Below are 25,084 nucleotides of genomic sequence, written 5' to 3'. Positions count from 1 at the left end.
ATCTGTGACTTGAATAGCTGTTGCATAGTTCATTCATTGTTTCAAAAGGATTTAAGGGTCCTTTGCTTGCCGACTGTCAGGCCCATCTTGGTAAAGAAGCCACTTGCTTTATATAGATCAACTGTGCAAGGGTCATGAAAATGATGTGCAGTACCCGAGTAAGGAGCAGATAAACATGTGGTGATACTCCTTCAATACTTCTCAGCAAATCTGTCTCAACTCTTCAACAGTTTGAAGTGGTGAGATCCCAGTGGCTATCTTTGCTGTAGTTTTAAATCCACAGATACGTGAATACTTCCACATTTCTGTAAGACACTTGAGAAGCATGTTGATGTGTCCTCAGGTTTATGAATGTGGGGCTGTCATTGGCACTGCAGTGTGGGCTGTAGTATAAATGATTTAAATACCTGGAGAAAGTGATGCCAACCTGGACAAATCAGAGCTTAGGGACAGAAACACTGCAATAGTTTTCCCACACGGCTTCTCAATGGTGCTATCTCCTAACCTTGAGGAAAGAGTATATCCCTTAGGCCCAGTTATTAATTGGAACCTTTATCTCCAGTTACAATTTGTGAAAGAAAACCTTAGGAATTTTGGATTGTGCCTTGAAATACACACACTTCTCATTTAGAGCTTTTCGTGTGAAATAGTATTTGTTTTTGTGAGCTTTTTATTCTTGAGTGGACCAAACATCTGTGCTTTGCTGCTTCCGCTGGACATTGTGACTGAGGCTGATTTTTTAGTTCTAAACCCTTTTTGGCACAGTTTTACTGGGGACATTCAAGATGACTCATCTTAACGCCCAGCATGTTTTGAGGTCTGTTTTCCTGTTTAGACAGCAGTGTGTTCACTGTTCTTTGTGCTAGCTGCTAGCTGGAGTTGCACTGAAGTGGATCTATGCAGGAAAACATGAATGGCACTTAACAATGCTTCTACTTATTTCCATTCCTTGGTTAGGTAGATGAATCCTTTCTGTATTGGGAGTAATCTTTCCATATCTGCTAAATCAACGCCTCGTATTAGGTCATTATATTTTCAGTATTCTAACATTGTACACGTGTCATGTTTGTTTTTCTCATTAGCTGGAGCTTCATGGTTTTCCATCTGTTATATTTATTAGGTTCTCTTTGTAATGTTACCAATAACTGTATGCACACCAAGTGCTGGTTGTTGAAGCCATTGTCTTCAGGAAATGAGAAACCTCACTTTGACATGGTTGGCTATATTTTAACTGGTGTGACACCCTTATCTTTAATGATTTTGACATGCATGTTTCAAATATGCGGTTTTATTGTTAATAATATGGAATGTAAGTCTTCTGTTAAGAAAAATAAGTCAGGAAATCTTTTAGGCATGCACTGCAGGGGAAAATGACATCAATAAATGCACTAGAAGAAAAAAATGCAACATGTACAAGGAGACATTACCAAAAACTACTCCCTGTCAGAAATCTACAAACACAAATTTCCTAATTGAGAATGTTGGGAAACAGATTTCATAGATATGTAACAGAAACTGTGTTTTCTGTAATAGCTTCATCAGAAACTTTTGGCTTTGCTTCAGTCATACTTAATGATCTGAGAGGTCTGTTTTCTCACATCAGAGCTACGTTTTGACTTTGTTTCTAAATCAGGATCATGTGGCTGTGAAGTCACTTGTGGTTTGCAACACTTTCTTTCCTAGGGCAGTCATAAGAAAAGAAAAGCATCTATCTTGCAGGATTGAGATATTGTAATTAAACATAGTGCTGTGGTGTGGAATATCCCTGCAATTCATCTGCTTTGTGAGGAGGTGGAGAAGTGTAGACATTGTACTGTTCCTCTCCCTGCCAGCACGCTCACTGGAGTGTTGCATGACAATTATTCACTGACAAAGTCATTTTTCTTAAAAAATAACTTTTCAAGCTGTAAGGTTGTTTAAAGTAAATGTAGTAGTTTTAGTATTTGAATACTTTTCTAGATAAGTGTAATAAATAGTACACATTTTGAGCCGAGTTCTGGATCCCTATTCCTGAAGAGCTGAAGTCTTGCAGGTTTTATAGGCAGCGTTTAATATTTAGCAGAGAAAACAAGTTCAATTCTACTAATTAAGCAACCAATGAGTTCAGTTAAATTATTTATTTATAACCCTCTTGTTCTTCAGAACTATAGTTTTTGATCCCTGATACAGAAGAACATTCTTTTGAAAACAGCTTATTTAACTACGCAATACTTGAACACGTAGAGAGGATGTTCTTACTATTGTTGCCTAAAAGGAAATCCTCAGTTCACAATTAAGTGTCGCCTGCAGTGTACATGTTGGTCACCACCACTGTCTTCTCCAGAAAGGCAGTATCTCTAATAAACCTGTTTCAGGTGATCCCTTTACCAACAGGCAATGGCACTTATACACAGATGAGTGCCACAAATTTTTTTTTCTTTGAAATTTCTTCAGTACTCAAGAGAGAGGAACACTTTTAAAGAAAGCATAAAAAAAATGCTGGAGGGCTATCTAAACCTGGGGCAAGTTGGAAACCAAGTCCTTATAGGGGATTTATAAGGACTTGCATTTCCCCTTATGTCTTTTATTGTCTGTATTGTTTCTTGATGGGGATTGTAGTCTCTGCTTTGAAGATCATACCTCGTCACATTAACAAGGTAATGCATACCCCCTTGTTAATGGTACTTGTTTGGGAGCAACCAATGAACAGTAGATGAAGAAATGAAACCTCAGCCTCCTTCCAGCTATAATTGGAAGAAACTTGTCTGCAAATTCACTGACAATAGTACCGTAAAACGTTTGTATTTTTTACAGTCTTCCAAAATCTGGGATTGTCAACAATTTTTATTGCTTTGGTGTGTTCAAGTTAGACTTGGATTTCTGGCAGCAACTCCCAAACGGGTTTGTGAGAAAATGAAACTTGCAGACACTCTCCTCTGTAGCCCAGCTGTAGAGCCAGTTATTTGACAACCTGCAAGCCCAACAGGCCTGAAGTAAGAGCCGGAAGTGTTTGGATGATTAAGGCCTCTCTCAGCGACTTCCCTTCTTAAAGGTGCCTGGGAGGACCATGGCTAACTTGTGCTTTCTCTATCCTGGTGGTGCTGTGGTAGTTGTGTGCTGCTAGCTAGGCAGTCCATGTTGGGTCATGTAATGATGCCCAGCCTCAATTCGGCAAAGATGACTGGTTCCAATACGTGCATTTACTGTTCAAGCCATTTGGCAGATCCAAGCTGTGCTATATTTGTAAAATGGATTTCCATTACTGCATCACATTGCACGTGACTTTCTGAAATTGTAAATTTGTTTCTCTTGTTGTTAACAGACCTGGTCCATCTTACTTGTCGGTCTTCTGGGACAGCTAAAGAAGATCTTGCTCCAGTTGTGTCCAGACTCTTTTCTGAATACGGAGAGTCTGAAGGGAATGGTAAGAGTTCAGTTTGATGTTTCGGTACAGTGTCTGGGAATAGTATTGATTCCAATGAAGATGTTTTGATCTATTCAGTGTTCTACAATGCTCACCTTGCGCAATAACTCCATTTTATTTCATAACATTATAGTTTCAATTGGCAAAGAGGTAAAAAATAATAAATAAAGTAAGTAAATATTTCCACACAGAAACAGCAAAAAAGAAAGAATAGTTTGGATGTTTTGCATTCTTATAGAATGTCTAGAAAAATAACATTGAAACTAAAGTAAAAGTAACTCATGATTTGGCATAGGACTGTTTATTTGGATCTGTTTAATAATTTAAAATCTTGTATATGTTATTACTTTATTTTCACATTCATTAGCTACTATTCATTGCCATCCTCAAAGGTATTTGGCACATACCCAGAAAAATAACTCAGTTTTAGATAAAAGATTATAGCAAACTACTACATTTAAATTGATATTCATTCAGACAATATTTGTAAGTTTAATATGTGTATTAAAGTGACTTGTTTAGTTAAAACATGCTTTAAACAAGAGAGTTTTTTTCAGCTCTCTGTTGACTGAGGTAATTTGTATACAAACAAACACCAGCACCAAAAGCAGCACTGGCACAGTGTATCCTAAAAGAACTCAGCATTAAAGAAAGCAGATGGAAGGCCTACAAAACATTACATCTAGTGTTGTATATTTTTAGTACAAAGTAAAAGAGGGAACATGTTTATTGATTTCAATTTGTATCTGATATGCAAGAATGTCATGGTAACCTTATGCTTTCATCCCTAGCTGTAAGTCCATTTTGAGAGGAAGATACTACACGAAGTGTAGAGCTGTGTAAGGATGCTCAGGATAATCTCTCTCTCCTAATTCCTCTTGACTGCAAACTACAGTTTATGCAGATCCAGAACCAGGTTATACTTCACTATGAACCTAACTCATCTTCATTTCTTCAGTTTACCTTTGCTTTAGCTAGATGCCACTTTGTGGTCCCTGCTTTTACCAGGGATTTAGTAAAGTAGTTTTAAGGACTTTGTTCTGTAAATCTGTTAGTTGCAAGAGTCACAAATAAATACCTACTGTGTAACCAGAAACCCTAGCTATTGATGATCTGGTTTTACTATGTATACTCTCTAGTCGTTATGTAAAATCAGAGTGATCACATCAAATTTAAGGAATGCTAAAAGAAATCAATGTTCAGATTGATAAATACAAAGTAGTTATACTGTATGGTACGAGAATGAAGTACCCCCTGACAACTCCTTCCATAAATAAGGATATAACTTGGTTCTAATTCACACGCAAATTGTTTCTTTTGGCATAGCAGTGAAGAGATGGGTGCTGTACTAAACACATTTCTCCATTACAAGGCTCTTTTTAGATGATAACTGTAGTATTTAAGAACACCTCACATATGCTTTCATTCTGAGTTGAGAGTCTACAGATTGTATACGTTCTGTCTGCTCACATTAGCAATAGTTTAAATAACTCCCAGCAGTGTCTGGTGATGTTAATACAGTGTAATTTCACATTGTTTTTAAATTAACATCTGAATGAATAATGTCATGATAGACAAGCATTTTTTTTTTCAGAACAGATCAGACAGCATCCCATTGTTGCTATTCTATAACCTGCCCTTATTGAGTGATCACTCATTCTCAGTTCTTGTTGTTTCAGTAAGGATTTGATTGCTGCATGATTATGGTATATTAACACTCCCACAATGCTGTTTCACAACATCCAAAGCAAGTCTGTGATTTGGCAAGGAAACATCTGAAATCTGCATACCCTACTCATCTATGATAGGCAGCAGTTGACTTTTTGAAACATTCTACAACAATAGTCAATAACACTGCTGTGTTATTTGAAGACTGGGTACAGTTAAATGCGGAATACAATTCATTGTGTCAAGTTCTTTTTTTAATTGTTCTTTTCCTTAGACTCGGCTACACAATAACATGAGAATACCTCCTATGCTACAAGAGTGTATTGACTTTCTAGAAGCCTTCCAAATAAAACATTAAGGCAATTCATGGAACAACAAACACTGACTGCTGTGTCAGTCTGTGTGTAAAAAACTAATACAACTTCTTCAAAGATTTTCAGGTCCACTTAAAATCTTACCATTGCACTTGCTGCATTCCTGTTTAAACTGTGTAGAATGTTTGGTCAGTTGTCATTATACTGTATGTAATGTTAAGGCATTACATGTCCTATATAGCTGCTTATATCAGGAAATTATTGTCTGTTTTCTAATGGTGTTCTCATTGTGATGAAGTTGGATAGGAGCTATTTAGACCACTGGAAAACCTTATTAAAGAGTCAATTTTCTCACTAATAATAATATGCTTATTGTTGTTGGAATTAGATAAATTATTCTTAGATAAATTACCAGATTTCAGCACTGCAAACAACCCAAAGAACAAATATGAAGTTAAAAGATGGAAAAATAAGCTTATTTTTATTCTAGGAGAAATCCTGACAGCTTAAATAATTGGATGGCGTTTGGGGTAATATTTATTAGAGGTGAAATTAGATGTACCACTAATAAATGTGACTATTAGCAGGAGTGTGCCAGGAACAAAGTGAATTTATTAGGTACACGTCCCATTGATTACCATTATATTCTGTCAGTGCCTGTAGAATTTGGCGATTAAAAAGCTGAGTGTGACCTTAAATATGACCTTAAATTGGATTAAATTATATTATATGTGAACAGCAACAGTGCCTTAAAGATTGTATTCCTTCAAGAGAAACTGACATGGAAACTGCAACAGTGGTGTGTTGTGTTCTTAAAGTATAAATCTAAAAAATAATTAACTTCAGGTGAAAAGAAAAATGTGGTGCTAGATTAAGACAACCTTTTTTTGAGTTTCACCTGATTTACAGTATATATAAGTTTTGTAAATTATAGTCTTCCAAGGCACTTAATCCCACCTACACCTGTAATGTAAAAATGATTATCAAGACTCATGTTTAAAGTCATCTTTCCTAGTTTCAGCTCAGTTAAGTTGGTTCATTCTTAATGAAACAACAGTGGGAGCTATTATTAAGGTGAGGGTGCAACAGAACATGAAGATAAACCAAACTAAAATGGCAAACCCTGTGTGTTACTGTATGTTACAAATACCAGTAAAGGTTTATTCCATGCTGAAAAGAGAAGAAAAGAAACATGTTTCGGCTGCGGAGCTGTCTTCGGATGTATTTGTATGTTATAAATACTATATGCATCTACACGATATTATAAAGCAAGGCAGCTCCGCATTTCCACCACTCCTGCTGTATGAAGACATTTAGAATTCTGGACTATATGATGCCTAGTATGAAGAGTGGCTTTTATTTAATAAAATACTTAAATTTGTTACTGATAATGTATAATACTATGTTAGTTAAATCTAAGAGAAATGTTTTGTGGTAACTGGTTATCTAGGAAGTTAGCAAAGTGGGACACTGGAATGTACATAGGATGATTTTTGCTGAGACTTGACATTGTGGAATGAATTACAGCGTATAAGTAGACCTGAGTCATTGCTACACACTCATTGGTGGCAAATCAGTCTAATTTCTTATCTTTTGTAACTTACAAAATAGGAACATTGGTGTAAGGTGTTACTAAAATCCAAGGCTTGTGCACAGCTGTATTGTTAAGCTACTTATTGAAGGATAAACCAGCATTCTGCATTGTTTATGCAAATATCCTTGAATTTCTACAAGTCCGTGTTATTACTAGAGTAGGCTGCAGTCAGAGCACCAGCACCGCTTGATTTAATATGGATGAGTCCGTGCTTTCAACCTCCATTCCACAGTTAACTGTTAACTGCCCGTTTCTGGACAGGATAATGATGACAGTCTTTTACATGATTGAAACTCTCCTCTGTTGGAGTCACAGAGGTCCTCAGGTGCAGCAAGCCTCTGGAAAGCTAGCTTTCACTGCTACATGGCCCTTTTTATCATCTGAATGAGGTAGTAGTATTTTAATTAAAATGTCAGAACAAATACTGTTAGAGTTATTGAGGATGAATCACCAGATCAGAGGAGCAGTGGGCCAGAACAGGTCAGAGAGCCAAAGTCACCTGGATTGCTGTACTTCATTCGTTTCACTTGTGGAAAGGGGGGTGGAATTAAGACATGGAGGGGAGAGTGAGAGAAAGAGTTCAGATTACAGAATAAATATTAACTTTTTGAGGAGAAGGAAATAATCCATTTTAACAGGGGCAAATGAATAGCTGTGGGGAAAAAAAGCGATTTAATCCTGTTACTGGAAAAGTTCACAGAAAAATAAGATGTGAAGCCTGTCGTGTTCAGGCTGCTTCTTCAGTTGCCAAGCTCTCGGCAAGGTGACAGTAAACGATTTCTGTGGCGTTTCTCACCTTGTCTCGCCGGATTTTGCTTCTTTTTGTCCCATATCAAATTAGTTTCTTCTAAATTAACAGTTATGTCGAACATGGTTAGCATTTTGGATCTGATTTCAAGTCTACACCATCAAAATAAAGTTATGAGAAAAATCGACCTTAAATAATAACTGCTAATAATCAACAACAATTCTTCAGAGCATCAGAGAATTGAATATTTCTCCAACTTCTTTCTTGCTTATGGTTCTTTTAGTACATTCATTACTTATGTTTGTTTTTGGTCTGCAGAACAGTTTGAGACACTTTTTTTCTTTGTTAGATAAAGGTTGTCCCATTCAATATTTTGCCGAAACAAAGACTGGTACTTAATTTCCTTTTTTCCTTAGTAACACAGACTAGAATCCATCCCATTTTGCTTTTAACAGATATTTCAGGATTAGTTTTAAAGGTGTTTCAAATTGTTTATTACCTTGCCATCTTACATCTTTATAAAAATAGATTTGTATGCATATGTATTTTGCATAGAGGCATCTGTGTGGTCTGGACATTTTTTCACTTCACTGTAAAATATGTTAATCTGACATTTTTCACATCTGTTCCAGTAACAGGGACTATGAAGGAAGAGTGCACGCACAAAGCTCACTCACTTTAGAAATGTTACTGTCTCCTAACCAATTTGGTACATGTAGCCAATTCACTTGTGACAATATGAAGGAGAGAGAATTACTTAAATTTTGCTGCTCGATGAAAAAGTCATAGGCAGCACAAAATCAGTAGGATCCCCACATGCGTTTCACTGTATGGTGCTGTATTTGTCAGAGTAGCATAAAGTCAGTCCTCAGTGGTGTTTGCATGGATTACTCTGGGAGTAAGTGGATTTAAGGGTGAGATATCCTCTCAGCGCAAGAGATAAAGATAAAGTCTCTGGCTTTTCAGAAGGAACAGGTTTTTTTCCAAACCATGCTCTAACAGCGTAGTTTATAGTGGCCCTCAAGAAATGCACAGAAGTGATATTAAGTTTCTAACCTACAACAAAACAAGAATAAACTAGTACAAATGCATTATCAGATTTATTTCGAAGGCCTTTCTGATTTATTGAAGTTAGTTGGGACAGCTACACCTATTTCAACCCAATTCATCTTTTATCAGCTAATTAGTTCGACCACTTCATAAAGAATCTTAAAAGATTATAAGCAAAGAATATTGTAAGACCCAGCAACCCCACAACCCCATCTCTAGTGTCATCCCTTGAAAAACATTTTTTATACAAATATGTAGATTCCAGTATTTGTTTTAAATCACATCTACGTATCCTAATCAAAGTAGGGTCTAAATAAACATTTACACGTTTTAACACAATTCTCAATTGCACCGCCACCAGGTTATGTTTCTAAGGCTATGTTTTCAAAGCCTACTTACAATTTTGATCACCTTGAATAGCATGCATTACTATGAAATTTGTACCAGCAATTTGATGAATTACATGCTAATATAATAATATTAATAATAGGACAAAACCAAATCATCTCATATTGTCCATCCATTATCGGTCAATCACATTGTTTTGTGGGCCAAGATGAGTTGGAGCCTAGAATCACCGAACACATGACGCCTCTCTCCCTGAACAGGATGCCACTCTATAGCTAAACACTAAAGAAAATTTTGAGTAAAGTCAAAACAAGTCAGTACATTATTAGCCAAGAAACTGGGTAAAACAATGAAGACCTCTGCAAGTGTGGTTAGACCATGCAGACTCCACACAGACTTGTTCCCAAGGTCCAAAGTGAACTGTGGGATAACAATGAAAAGGTTCAAGCTGCATTTATCTGCTCGAAACAACTGAGGGCAAACTTTGATCACTACAATTAATGCCAATTATTATTGCTACTTTATAATACTATTGAATTTAGGAGATGAATAGTTTGTTTGAATTTTTGTCCAGGTGTGTATGTACGTTCCAGTTAATGAGCTTGTCCTAGTGATGTCCTATCCTGATCCTGGCTGGCCTTTGTGTCTGTAGGTTTTCATTCCAACTAATCCCCAAGCACAATCAACTCATTCATTGACTTACTCTACTGGGACCAATTTAACAGCTTCCCCCAGTTCTTCAGTTGCTTGTGCTTTGCAAAGAAACCCTATATGATTCTATGATCCAGTAATTCTGATTGTCTTTACAAATGTGTGGTCCAGTGTATTCCTGTTTCCACATCCACCTAATGTCTTACAACAGTTTCCTTAAATCTGTTCGTCTCTAATTGCATAATTCTTGCAGGGTTTATGTCCCATTATCAACTTGTTGAACCAGAAGTAAATTAAATATATTTTGGTTACATTTAAATGAGACTTCTTCACACGTCATTTTGGTTTGGAAACTGATGAGTCCAGACCTGAGTGATACTGTTCAGTTACTCACTGCTTTACTAACTTCATTAAAGGCTATAAAAAGTTTCCCATGCATTGTCTTGGAATAATTTACTAAACATTGTGTTAAGCTTATGCAGCTTAGTTTGAGTAAGAAGGAAATTGCCGTGCACTGAAATGTGTAATTGGTCGCTCAGAGGTTAGCATTGCTGCCTTACAGCTTGGGGGCCCTGGATTCAATTTAGAACCTGGAGTGCAATCTGCATGCACAGTCTTGTCTGGGTTCCTTCTGGGTGCTGGTTTCCTCCAGAAGTCCAAAGACATACTGATGGGCTTCTGGGAAAATTGACCATGTTGTGAATGTCTGTCTGTACCTGCTCTGTGATGGACTAATGTCCTGTCCAGGATGTAACCCATGTCGACATTGCTCGCCTGGGTGGGTTTCAACATCCTCCAACCTTGCAGTAGATGAAGTGGTGAAAAAAATGGATGAATGTGTAATAGCGTATTTCTCATCCATTTATTTAGGCATTTTTGTATGTATTTTCTGTTGTATTTGAATTGTTTATAGAGAACAGCAGTTTGTGAAGGGTGTTTTACTTGAGACACATAAAATAAAGCAAAAATAAAAAGATCACTTCTCACCAAGAATCTCTTGGTACTTCATCAAACATTTGAGCAATGTAACCAGGGCTGTTTGGTATTTTTTGTTCAAAGTGAGGAAGTCCCAGAATGAGATTTGATTGAATATCTGTGTAATACTAGTACTAATATAGATTTAAATACAAATATTAATAAATGTGCTGCTCTTATTAACCCAGAAAGTACTTTGTATATCCTTTCATTGTTAGCAGCAGCAGAGAAAGGACTGTTTTGGCGTGGGTGTAAAAATACCATGTTACAGCCTCCTGAAAGTGACATTGCATAATGGAAAGTCATGAGCCTCTTTAATGTGCCATATTGAGGCTTTGAATGTTTCTCTACTTCTTAATCATTACACTTGGAACCCCAAAACACACCTGAGATAAAGCAAACAAATGTATCGGATATTAATACTAACAAAGAAATTGAGTAACTAGTGCATAAAGTTAGACTTCTGATATAGTGCTGAATAGGCCTTTGATTCCAATGTCTCATACTTTATCATCAGAGTTATTCAGAGGGTAGTGGTAATGGCATTTGAAGAATACAAAGGTAATGTCTGAGACCAAGGAGTTTGCAGCTACATCTTGCAGCTATGCTTTCGCTTCTTTCAAAATTAAAAATCAGATGGCAACAGAAGACAGGAAAAGTAACACATATTGTAATTGTGACATTTTGATAATGACTGTCCTGACATTTTAGACTGACACCTTTTTTTGTCTCTTGCATTTTAAAGGGTAATGATACTTGGTGACAGGTTTACTGTGTTTTAAACCACTGCCTGTTAACAGGATTGCATCTCTTTTTTAAGAACCAGAATTCAACTTTACTTTACATCTAGATCACAAGAGAGGGCCTGGATGAACAGTGTGTTAGCAAACCATATACAGTACCAACATATATGTTAAGAGACCTGGGAAATTAAAAATCAGCTGTTTATTCACAGTTTTAGCATAAAAATATTACTTCATTGTTGGTAGTGAACTGCTGTCGTCTTCTTTCGTTGATTTGTATTTGAAATAAAAACATTATTAGTACACAGCAAAAATGACAAATGTATTTTTCCTATCCCAATATCTCAATTTTTCACTGTAGTTTATGTACATTTCGGAATCTCCGCTTTGTCATTTGAATGTGTAAGCCACCATTTACTCTCTTTTTGCTAGGAACTTATTCCAGGTGTATTTGTGATAGACCCTGAAAACGTTTCTACTGGTTCACCTCCGACAACAGTGAACCTCATATAATCAGAACTCTCACAGGTTATTTTTCTACTGCTTTACAAAAGGGGAATATTACGTTAAAAAAAATAATGTCTCTGAAGACAAAATTGTTTGTCTTTATAAATGCTTGTAAAGAACTGTTAGTTGGTAGGCTATGAAAAGTATCCTCGATGGATATTTTACTGTTATCCGTTGTTGGTATAAAAGTGTTTGAACTCCATTGTGTTGTGTCATGATAATTACAAATGCTTAGCATAATTCAATATAATTATTTTTAGTTGTGTATTCAGATCATTAAGCTATATTTTGAAGGATTAGACAGATCTTCTAAAATTGGAATGTATTCTTTTTTTGAGTAATGGGATAAGCAGAAATGACTAGAAAATAAAAACACTGCTACAGTACTTTATCTCCTATCAGTCAATGATTAGCGCTTGCTACTGACCTTATTCAACTGCATATGAGAACTGCAGCTGAAAAGCTGGCAGACTCCTTTATGTTCTATCCTGTACCCAACAGCTCAGCTTAATCCAGAAAAAGAAAAATCACCGCAGGCGCCAACTTTTCAAAATTATTGGGGGTGCTCGAGTCAGTACAGAATTTTTCTGCACCCCCAAGAAAATTAATATTGCTAGATTTTTTGTTGTGACCTATTAATACTTCCCAAACCTTTTGTTTTGCATGTTGAAATTGAGCTTCAAATTCTGTTCTCAATAAAAGCAGATTTCACCTTTTCAGAAACTCTTCTGAACCCTATCCTGAAGAAAATGCCAGCAGCCATATCACTCTGCAACTCATAACTGGCAACGCACTGAAGCTAAGCAGGTGTGAGCCTAGTCAGTACCAGGATGGGAGACCTCCTGGAGAAAAACTAAGGTTGCTGCTGGAAGAGGTGTTAGTGGGGCCAGCAGGGGGCGCTCACCCTGCGGTCCACGTGGGTCCTCATGCCCAAGTATAGTGACAGGGACACTATACTGTAAACAAGCACCGTCCTTCGGATGAGACATAAAGCCGAGGTCCTTGCTCTCTGTGGTCATTAAAAATCCAAGGGCGTTTCTCGAAAAAGTAGGGGTGTAACCCCGGTGTCTTGGCCAAATTTCCCATTGGCCCTTACTAATCATGGCCTCCTAATAATCCCCATCTATGAATTGGCTTCATTACTCTGCTCTCCTCCCCACTGATAGCTGGTGTGTGGTGAGTGTTCTGGTGCACTATGGATGCTTCACATTGGTGGTGGTGGAGGGGAGTCCCCATTACCTGTAAAGCGCTTTGAGTGGAGTGTCCAGAAAAGCGCTATATAAGTGTAAGCAATTATTCATTATTATTATTAAGCCTCTGTCAAATTAAGCATTGGCAGTGGACACTTTTTCAGATCAAAATTGCTTACAATTCACTCTTAAGTCATCAAACTGTAAATCCACCTAATTATAATGAAGTCAGACATGTTGAGGACAAGACAGTAGTTATTTTGCATTGTGTAAGAGCATTCCTGTGGTAATCTCCCAAACACATACATAGTAAAAATGCTTTCATTACTACATTAACAGTCATTTGTTGAAAAGTATTAGTAGTGCTTAAGCATACACACTGGGTTAAAAACTATGCAAGTTCACAGCCCAACCCATGCTGAGACACACAGGGCTCTTGATGTTGGTCACACTTATGCATTCATCCAGATTTCTTAACTGAGGAAAAACATGGCTGCTGATCTCATTTTTATTTTCAGACGCAGGTGTTTTTTTCTCAAGTCCTTGCTTTTGTTGTAGATCACGTTTATAATTCACGGTTTAATTCAAAACCCCTCCAGGAGGTCTTACACTACTCATGCTCCCATTCTGGTGGGATTTATCAAGGTCTCCCTGCCACATGGCAACCTGCACCGTGGCTTTTTAGACCAAAACTAAATGTTTAATGTGAAGGAATTATTATCACCTTGAGCTTTTTACATATGTATAAACTTAATTGCATGGAATTAATAAAGTATTACATGAAGATGTCCTTGTAAATTCTAATTATTTCAGCACAATTACATTTGATATCTCATAATTTAACTGCAAATGTTGTTTCATGCATTAGGGAGTCTCAAGCCATATGTGTAGATGTTTCATCTGACTGGAAAAAAATGTTTTATGACTGCACTCTCAAAGTGTAGTAATAGAATTTTCTTGCATTTTCTGATTCTGAGCTGGTACCACAAGCAAGGAAAATGAAAAATACAGTCCTTAATTTCATATTTTGTTTGCTGTAGTTCTCACATGGTTCATATCAGACATCTTATAGTCACAAACATCCATTTTGTTGAATGTAAAGACAAATGTACTTGAACAACTTTTGATAAAAAATCTAAATTAATCTAAAGATAAACTTGCAGACAGCTGCTTTGTAGGATTCCATGGAAACCCCAATCTATTAAGTTTCTCAGTAATGCTATGAGGGCAACGAAAGTATCACTACAAAATGCGAGTTGCGTAATTGTTAAGGCAATCAGAATAGCATTACAGGGGATGGTGAGGTCTTGCCAGGAAAAATGGTGACTAGTTGTAACTAGGAATGCTTATGTCACAGTAATGCAATTGTATAGTCACAATGGTAAGTTTGAAGTAAAATGGTCAAACGCTCTTTAAGCATAGTAGTGATCATTTGAGAAAATGGGGAGTACAAAACAACTGTCGCCTTTCTTGATTTGCGCAGGAGCCCCATTTTAGAATAATTGGATTGTTCCTTAAAGGATATCTGCAACATTTGAGAGTAATTAACCAGTGCAGTTTTTTAGTGAGAGCCTGTCATGTAATTTTTTTAAGTAGTGAATTGTTATAAGCAGACATGATGGGAAAACACCACCCACATTATTCATATGAGATCTCACATTATTTCAGCATGCTTAGTTTCTGAGGAGACGTGGTTCAAGTGTCTTTTTTTAACCAAATTCAAGAAAGCAGCCAAGCCTTGTGTTCAACTACCTTAGCACGAGAACAATTCTGTTGATGTTTTGGGATTGTAGAACATTTTTGGAAATTTCTCGAATCTTGTCAAGTTGTCCATATGGCCAAGCCATGTGACCTACCAGCATAACTGTCACTCTGGCAGCTTCCCCCAGGTCTTTACAATCCAGACAGACTTCTCAAATTTCCATAGGAGTTAGATTCCATTGCCATTTGAAAATTACAGCCTGCATTGAAATAATGCAAGTAGTACCGATCAACTTCTTTGGAAAGGAAAGAAATATGTTTTATTGGAAATCAGGAAAAATGTTAGTTTTAGCAACTGAGGATGGTAAAGTCATGCTCTGAATTTTTTTAAATTTTTTATCGCATTTAACCCCATTTCCAGTTCTAACCATCCCAGAATTCCAGACTTGTGATGTCACATCTACACACTCCAGTTCTGTGTGCCTGCAGTGCTTCTGGATCATGTACTGCTTGTGTAGGGATGATAGCGTGGTTCCACACAGTTTGGAAATTAAAAATAAAAAGGTCCTGGAGAGTTGAGCAAAGAGGAGGTCTATCTACTCAAAATCTAACTGAGAAGCTCACATCCAGACAGTCAATTTATTTTTATACGTTAACTGCAAGAAAAGAACAAGCTCTTTGCATCGTTTGCCAAAATAAAGGATTGCATGAAAAAATAATTCTCAGGATGTATGTCATTGGGAATGCTATGTCCAGCATCTTATAAATGTCACACATTCTTTAAGGCCCTTGGGCAGCTAATGATCTCAGATCTACAGCAGTTGGAGTTGCTTTTTAAACACCCAAAAAAACATACGAACATTAGAAAAGCCACAAGGGAGAGGTGGCCATTCTGTCACAAAGCAAATGTATTCTAACTAAACTCTACTGTACATGTGGAGCAGAAGCAGTTTGTCTGAAATACACCACTTATAAGTACTATAGCAAATATAAAAAAATCCTAAATTCTTACTTTTGTGGTTGTGTGTGAAATTAGCAGCCTATTTTTCATTTTAATGATGTAAGATCCCTGTTATTTGTAAATAATGCAAAGTTAAAGGCTGATATATGGTTTGGAAGACTTTACTAATTTGTGATCTTCACACAGTACGAGTGGTGGCATGCATAATGATAACATCGCTTTTATTAATACACTTCACGAAGGGACCACACACAACTGAAGGGCTGAAGCCCTGAAAACTTTCTTTTTTAATCGCCTCTTGTTGACATGCAATGCACATGGGCCAGAGAACGGAGGCAAACTTGAGTTCGAGGTCCGGGTTTACAGGTAGACAATTAGGCTCGTTGTCTGTTTTGTTTTATCCATTTCAGACTGTTCAGAAGAGGAGAAGCCGGCAGTGCTGTGGGCTCTGTATTTCAACATGAGGGACTCCTCCGACGTGGAGCGAAGCTCTTACGACCTGCCTGGAAATGTCCATGTGTGCACTGGGCCTGACGCGGCTCTGGGAAACGATCATTCCATCAAGATGGTAAGACAGCTTTCCCCGTTGCAGGACTGCAACTAACTGCCTAATCACTTAACCATATGACCAGTGGGGAAAACTTAGTGGTCGGTAGACACTTTGATCAATCACCACTCTTAAGTTGCCATCTGCATGGTTTCCCATTGGGCATAGTACACTTTTTTTTCCAACTTTCTCTGGGCTTGAATAAAAGAAGCTTGTATACTAAGCTCATATTGGTGAGTGTAATGGGCTGAAGGCTTATTTTGTTTATTGTGCTTATTGGACATACTGTACCTAATGGTTTCCTTAGACTGTTACTAGAAGTGGGTGGCACAAGACCCTTACAGATATTACTTGATAAATATGAAGCAGGCACGAGGAGCCTTATGTGTGGAGTTTGCATGTTTCCCTCCACTACCCCATTCCCCAGGGTGTAGTTCCACCTTGTGCCCCGTCTTTCTGGGATAAGCTACGGGTTGCTTGCCAGGAATAAAAGGCTTTCTTGATAATAGTTGGAGGATTAAAATGACGAAATGTCAACTTGAGACATAATTGTGACATCTTTTGAAAAACAGCCATTGAAACATTTTCTTGAGGGAGAGGGAAGAGAAGGCTAAGTCAGCAGATCCGCCTCTATAAAATTTGATTCCTCCCCGTTGAGTGGTAGTAGGTGTGTATGATGGCTTTGTAAGGGTATTGTCACCCCACATACAGCCAATTAAAATAGCAATATCATGTTTAACTTAAAGTGTTAATTTGTCTTTTAGCATGTCTATATTGCCTACTGCCAGACTCCCAACTGCTCTAGCAGTCTCTTTAGGAAAACCCAGAAATAGGTTTGCTCTGGATCAAAAATCCTTCTGTAACCCTCTGCTTCTGCCTAGGCTGAAAGCATCTTCCAGCAACTGTTTCCAGACGAGGAATTTTGCCCACCTGCCCCGAACCCTGAAGATATTGTCTATGATGGAGATGGAGGTCAGCCAGAGGACGCAGGGTTTGGTTCTCCTGAACAGAACGAACCCTCCAGGCCAGAGGAGGGCACTGTTCCCTCAGAGCCAGTCAAGTCAGAAGAGAGTGCTGACCCTAAGCAGGATAGTGAGAGACACCCACCAGCCAGTGCTGAAGAGACCGGCACAACAGATTGAGACCCAGTCCCACAACACAGGAGGCCTCTGAGACAGGGCCTTGAGAATAACTCACCTTTTAACTGCCTTCAAATAGCAAAGAGTAGGGTTCTGTAAAGGCTATGGCGTCACACAATAACATAACCAAAATTCATACATTGTATCCAAATGGCTTTCATTGTTCACATCCTGAACAGTATGTTATTACACCAGAGGCCAGTTAGCTCTGGGTTTAGCTGAGGTGTGGTCTCAATCCTTCTCTAAGTAATCACTTAACACCTTTCCTTTCTCCAGATTTGGCTGTGGTAGTCATTTTGGAAGCTAGAATGTCTTCAGCAGAGATTCCAGGAGACATTTACAGGATTTAAGAACACCCATGGAATGGTCTGACAGTTTGTCCTGGGTGCACAGTGTACAAAACTGTAAAAAACTGTTGGGATCCGAACAATTGGAAGTAAAATAAGTGACAGGTTATTTAAACATTTGTTGTAATAAATTATGTATTTTATGTTACCCCACTATTTGCTCTTTATTTTTTTTTCTGAGTTACGACAGCACTGTCTTGTAATCTTCACTTTGGTCAAAGTTTTTACACACCTCAAAGCCTTAGAAATATGAAAAGCTTTCATTAAAGGCCATCACTGTACACAGAGTATATCCAATATTTTACAGAGCAATATATATTATTGTAATATATTCACATATTGTTTAAAATAAAATTTGTAAGGGGTGAAGGTGGGTATTGAACATTTTGAAGGTTGTTTCTGTCTTTTCAACTGTGCAGAATACTCCCCTCACACAGTTACCCTTTTGTCATATCCCTAGGTTTTTAAATACATGCTCTGTCGATGTTGGGATGTCTGGTTCATTATATCATTATATCTCCCAATAGCAAACATGTTGAAAAGTGTAGTCACATAGCCATGTCAGCGAAATAGCAACCTGTGATGGCCCTGGTGTTTTTAAATTGCAGCTGAATTAAAAAAAACAACAAATTAAATGGGCTTGTTTCTGTGACTTCATTGCCACACTTTAAAGAGCCAGTGACATTGTTCCAAAAGTAAATCCCCACAAGATGACCACTGCAACATTTCTGCAGAATAAAACTTAATAGTTCTGTTTAATGCAAATGTGTAAAAAGTTTGTTTCTGTGCTGTTTTTTCACACATGCCTGTATGTTGTTTTATTTATAACATTACCTCACGTTCATATGAGTAACTCCTAATTAAAATAGCAGTCTTTGTTATTTCACATGATGCAGCCTTTATTTTATCCAAAACAATTACAAATTATTAATGTTTTTGGTTCCCACGCACTTACTATTGTATTAATATGCTTCTGATTGAGTTGCTAGTTAAAAGAAATTAGGTTGATTGTGTACTGGGGCCAGACTGATATTCCAACAGGAGTAGAGGTGTGGTTCAGCCATTATTTTATAATCTCACACTGAATTCATCCAGTAGACAAGTGCCATTATCACAGAGTTTCAGCTGTTAACCTGGCATCACCTGCTTAGTTGGGTTGCTGTTGCAGAGTCAGAGGAAAATGAATAAGTAGAAGGTTTTGCTTCTCCAGCTGTAAAATATTAATTCTATTTTTTTTTCTTGACCAATTTGTTTGAACAAATAAGTTTTATTGTTGGGGTGAATTGGGCAGTTGAGATCAGCATGTCTCAGAACTTGGTTCTGTCCAAGCCTTCCTGGATGCAACGACAGCAATTTTACCAACTGTAGTGCACATGGAATCCCAGATACTGTATGCATGTTTTTAATGCTTCAGCGGTAATGCACCTATGGGAATGCATCTGATGTGCTTTGCTTCTACAGGAGACTATGCAATAGTATGAAGGAGAGTATTGGGTATCTCCTATTTTTTAACCCAAGTAAAAGCAGCTTAGCTTTGAAAACATGCTCAGTAATGTAAACAGTTGTAAACCAAGCTGCTCTTCAAATTGTCTGTCACATTATGGTCCTGTCCTGAGGTAATGCTAACAGAAGTGTTATGTGTTGCATTCCTTATAGAGTAACATACTTGTGCATAGAATCTGCATTTGTATAAAAAGAGGATTCTGGGCAGTTCCTTCACCTCGAAATTATTCAGATCACCTTAATGGATGCTGTCTTTTCCATTAATACATGAACAGCAGAAGAACAGATTTCAGTTATATTGCATGAAAGGATAGTTTTATCACATACCATTACACATGCTGGTTCCCTGTATGTGAAATTATTTCACTACGTCTTGTTTTCTACCTAGCACTTGTAGGGATAAGTGAGTGTTTGCTGACAGGTGTAGTTTAATATACCACGTTTATTACCACTAACTACCATCTGAACAGCCTTGTTTCAGATATAGGGTGCCAGTATATAAACTAATAACTGTAGTTCATTAGGTGCCATCTGATTATATATTTGCTATTGCTGTTGCTGTATAAGGTTGTTAATTTATTATATATATATGTATGTATTCTTGGTATGTAATAAAAGTTACTGATGTGCATTCTCATTTTGCTGTGTTTTCTTTTGTATTTTCTGAGTTCTGTCACAGATTTTCACACATAATTCCAGCCCTGGAATCAGTCCTTAGTGTTAAACTCTTCTTGGTCAATTAGCACAGTCTGCCCACTGTTGGCTTTTGTGTATTGAATGTTTTGATGGTTTGGAGTGTTAGTGTACATGCCATCTGCTTACAAGACTGTGTTGAATTAGTCTTGCATTTCCTTAGGTATTTCACTACAAAATAATGTGAATCTGATGTGTTTTGTTACCGCACTTGATTGACCAGTGTGTCAGTGTGACAACAGGTGAATTCCTAGGTCAATGGATTCACTGAACAGGTGAATTCCTAGGTCAATGGATTATAGTTTTGTTCATGTACCAAGTGTTGAGGCTATCACATTTTGCTTGACATTTATAATAATAATAATTGCTTACACTTATATAGCACTTTTCTGGACACTCCACTCAAAGTACTTTACAGGTAATGGGGACTCCCCTCCACCGATGTACAGCACCCACCTGGATGATGCAACAGCAGCCATAGTGCGCCAGAACACTCACCACACATCAGCTATCAGTGGGGAGGAGAGCAGAGAAATGAAGCCAATTCATAGATGGGGATTATTAGGAGGCCATGATTCATAAGGGCCAATGGGAAATTTGGCCAGGACGACACGGTTACACCCCTACTCTTTGCAAGAAATGCCTGGGGATTTTTAATTACCACAGAGAGTCAGGACCTCGGTTTTACATTTCATCCGAAGGACAGCACCTTTTTATAGTTTAGTGTCCCCCTCATTTTACTGGGGCATTAGGACCCATGTGGACTACAGGGTGAGCACCCCCTGCTGGCCCCACTAACACCTCTTCCAACAGCAACCTTAGATTTTCCCAGAGGTCTCCCATACAGGCACTGACCAGGCTCACATCTCCTTAGCTTCAGTGCATTGCCAGTTATGAGTTGCAGAGTGATATGGCTGCTGGCTGCTTGTGGTCCGGAGTTGGATGATTTGAATCTAGCCCTTGTTTGTACCCATGAAAGACTGGAAGATCCAAGAAGGTGGCACAGTTTTCCAGACACTGCCGGGTTTGATAGAATCTTGACAGTGCTGTGTGGAGATGCTGCAGAACACTGCCCTCATGTGGCTGAAAAGGCATTAGTTCCTGAGTCTTCTCTGATGGGGCAAGAGGTGTAGCAGTGGATTGTTAGTGGATTAACAATTGTGTGTTTTCAACATCAGGTTTGGAAAAATTCACGATTCAAGAGAAATTTCTTCATCCGAATGTTTTCGTAGACATGCCATACTAAATTCCACTGTAATGTTTTATATAATTAAGACAGGTGAAACGAAAAGTTTAATTGTAGCCGGGGTATTTCACCTGTCTCGCAGACTTCACCTGGCAGGAGCCTGAAATACCTCACAGAAGACTTTGCCGGTGATTATTGCCTGATGATAATATTTGGATCAGTTGTGTAATTCAGGAATATAGAGGCTCGGGTGTAATTTTAAAATGAAATATCATTTCGAAAGGTACTTTGACAAAGAAATGTGAAGAGAATTTCTGGAATAAACACTTTGTTTCATCTGTTTTCCAGACATTATTAAAATGGTTAGCTCTACATCAATTAGCAGGTAAATTGCACTAATATTATAGTACAGCATAAAATCATGCTTGACAGCCTCACTGCAGCCTCCCAGCAATGTTTATCACCACTTTGAGTTCAAAGACAATAGCATTGTTGGAGCTCAAGTCATTTGATTTCGTTCACTTTTTCCATTGTTACCTTCCCTAGTTTAGATAAATGATCTATTTGCTTGTCACACCTGAAGAAGGTGCCATGGCCGAAACGTTGCTCTTTCAGCATGGATTAAACCTATTACTTGTTCCTTATTTGGCTTTACCACTCTGACCATTGGACCCTCATGGAATGTGTAGTGGCAGTGCCATTTGCTTCCTATTCAAACTCTGAGCCCCACAGTGCCAAAATTTACAGGACCCAGATAACCTGGTTAATTGATTACTGGAGGTACCTGCCTGTGTGCTGCTGTTAGGAAGACTCTGGCCACAGTTAATTAACTAATGAATTTGTGTTGTCTGGGCCAGGGTGCTCAACCTGTACTTTGAACAATCTGCTTCACAGGTTGAGAGCCTTGTGCGCAGCCTGGCCGATTCTTTTGGCCTGAATATTAATCCTTCGATTGAAGTTGTAGTGCTGCTGTAGCCTTATCAAAATCCAGTTCCAGGCATAAAAAAAAAATCTGCAGCAACCTTTCCACATGCAGTAGTTGTAAATGTCGGCGTAGAGTCAGATGCCACTGTCTTCAATATGGCACCACCCCACCCCCCAGGATACACAACTCTCTGGTGATCTTTCATCTTAAAGGATAAGGAATCAGTGACATGAATGAGCACCCGCTTAGCACCTGACCCCATTTCAGTAAATCAGAAGTGCAAAATCAGCCTTGCCATAAATTGTTTGGTTAATGTAACATTCATAGGTGGGATACATAAGTATAATCCAGCCCTTCTTGTACTGCTGTTTCATCGCAACTGATGACCCTGATCTCAGGATCTCCTCCAGTGTTTTTCTTAAAGATCATAGGGACTTCCCCATCATGTTCCACCTAAAAAGGCTATTCAGCATCTGCACAGAAATGAGAAGGTTTCTGAGCCTGTTTTTCAGACGTTTAGAAAGCAAGATCATGGCTCCAAAAGAAGATGATACTGATGTCTTGCATCTGGTCTATCAAGGACTCCTCAGCCAGTTTCCACCCAGCACAGCACTGCATGGACAAAGTGATAAATGTTGGAAAGTACTTTTTCTGACATGAATTGCAAGACCGATCTTGAATCGTGAAATGCTGTTTAGTGGAAAAAGAAAAACACCACACAAAAAAAAAGCAAAGTGCTAATGATGAGCGCTGAATGTACTCCGGGAAAAGCATGAACAGGTGCAAACAATTTTCCGTGTGGAAAATCAAATACATCTGTAATGATATGTGATGGAACAGCAGATGTTTAGCAGATCAAGGTGCCGTTTCCCATTACCAAGGTATTCCCTGTTTAAAAACAAAGCTCGCAGTTACCTGCAAAGAAAAAGGCTAATGAAAACAAAAAGAAATAAAGAATGGATCGTTAAGTGACATTGTATTACAGAGCTGTGACAGAACATATGGTTCATTAGTGGTTCATATGCGCAGTTTTCCTTTGCTCCATACTGTACATGCAATCTTTTCTTTTTTTAAAATTTAATTAAAGTTCTGTTTGGAATATTTATTAAAAGCTTGACGTAGGGGGAGGGAGGAGGGGGGCGGGGGTCCTGAGGTCACTTTTATATTGCTGGAGTAATTGAACAGCTACTGCCGTATTTTTTATATAAGAAACATTAGAAGTGCAGTTCACACAAACTCTGAGCTGAAAAATGATCTGTTCTTTCTTTCACTCAGTAGCAGAAAGGTCCCTGGGTCAGTGAAATACAAGTACAGACATGTTCAGTATTACATTTTTGCCTGGACTGTATTTAGTTTCATTTAACTGCATTGAGTTTTAGTGGTCTGGTACTGGTGACTAATAAATACTGGTACAGCTACCTTCATACTATTCTCTATACTATTTAGTAATATATAATATATCAGGTAGTTTTTTTTCAATCAATTCATCTTTCAAAAATGAGAGAATTAATGGAATGTAAAGTAAACCATTTAAAATTGTGTTAAAATAAAACTGACATTTTGCAGAACTGACTCTAATGTAAAATTATAAAATTGCTTTGATTTCAGATTTTACTTGGGTTATAATTTAATCTTTGTCAGGTAATTGATGGTTTTTATTTACTAAAATTAAAGAGTTGGAAGGCAAGGAAAAAAGGTTTGGAGCCATTTGTTTTTAGTACGTTTACTCCTTCAGCTAACTTGAGTAGTTTTCCACCCCATACTTATCTATTGGATAGATTAAGCTCCTCGGTGCTTTGGAAGGTGAGTTTTAGTCCCAGTAATGATGACAACAAACCATCTAAGCAAATACAACAGTGCACAGTCCAGACATTTATTGGAAATAATTGGTTTTGCTCACTTTTTCTTTAGGAGTGACCCTACTGTTAAATTGTATCATCGGGAATCAATTTTATGCATGACAAGTCTTGGCATTAAAACGAAAAGGTTAAAAAAAGCCACAGGCAAGATGGCAATCTGCAACAGACTTAATTTGCTCTGTGGGGGGGTGGGGGGTAGTTAGAGCTCTGACAGAGAGAAGGTGCTAGTTATTAATTATTCAAATATTTATCCAAATATTCTTGCTACATGTTTTATATTGTAAATGGTCTCATTTGTTTTCAAATTAAGAGGCACATCAATGCTCTCACCTCTGATTTGTTTAACATTTAACACGAATAGGCCTATTTCACGAAACAGCTCTTTCTGAGTCATACGTCTGCAGACATGCATACGCTGCCAAACTGCAAAGTTAAACAATTAATGTTAACTGCTGGTGAATGAAAGAGTCCTCTTCTGTAAACTAGTCCCTACCTTTGTTTGAGCTGCAGTCCATGGAACTATGAATTCCTTTGCTATGGTCTTTTGCATACCAATTATCAACCTCATATGGGGCAGTAGGGAGCCAAAATTGAGAATTTGGTATTCTTTTCCTTTACAAACAATATAATTTACCAAATAATCCGCTACAACACCTGAACCTGAACCTTGTTTTCTTAAAATAACTTGTTATAGCTATGCTACAAATGTTCCACTTTGCTGTCTAAAAAAGAAGAGCTTCTCCTCTGGAGCCATGTTAAATGTGAAGCCCTCACAGCCTTTACCTGTTTTGTAAGAAATTCAGAATTCTCTTTCCCGTGTTCTTCCCCATTGCAGTCACTAGACCCCAGACTGCACAAACCTAAAAGCACACCTAATATAACCTTTTTGGTGTTATAGCCCAAAGAATCCCAAAGTCTTTTACAACACTTTGGATAAAGTGAGGGAACTCACTGTGAGATAAACAGAAGCTTTTTTTACTTGCCAAGAACACATTATATACAGTATACCAATGCATATAGAAAGTACACAGT

At 37.9% G+C, this 25,084-nt stretch overlaps 1 protein-coding gene across 1 annotated transcript in view; it reads left to right on the top strand.

Annotated features, from left to right (window-relative positions):
- Nucleotides 1-20,026, top strand: part of chm (CHM Rab escort protein) — an 83,889-nt gene extending 63,863 nt beyond the window's left edge. Inside the window, exons 13-15 of the mRNA XM_015351390.2 lie at nt 3,302-3,403; nt 16,264-16,421; nt 17,282-20,026. Of these exons, the coding sequence (XP_015206876.2) occupies nt 3,302-3,403; nt 16,264-16,421; nt 17,282-17,542 (521 nt within the window). The 3' untranslated portion in view covers nt 17,543-20,026. The remainder of the gene's footprint in view (nt 1-3,301; nt 3,404-16,263; nt 16,422-17,281) is intronic.
- The last annotated feature ends 5,058 nt before the right edge of the window (nt 20,027-25,084 follow it).

The sequence above is a fragment of the Lepisosteus oculatus genome, chromosome 8, assembly GCF_040954835.1.
Source record: "Lepisosteus oculatus isolate fLepOcu1 chromosome 8, fLepOcu1.hap2, whole genome shotgun sequence".
Taxonomy (NCBI): Eukaryota; Metazoa; Chordata; class Actinopteri; order Semionotiformes; family Lepisosteidae; genus Lepisosteus; species Lepisosteus oculatus.
The sequence above is the reverse complement of the archived record's forward strand: the minus strand, read 5'-3'. Positions and strand labels throughout refer to the sequence as shown.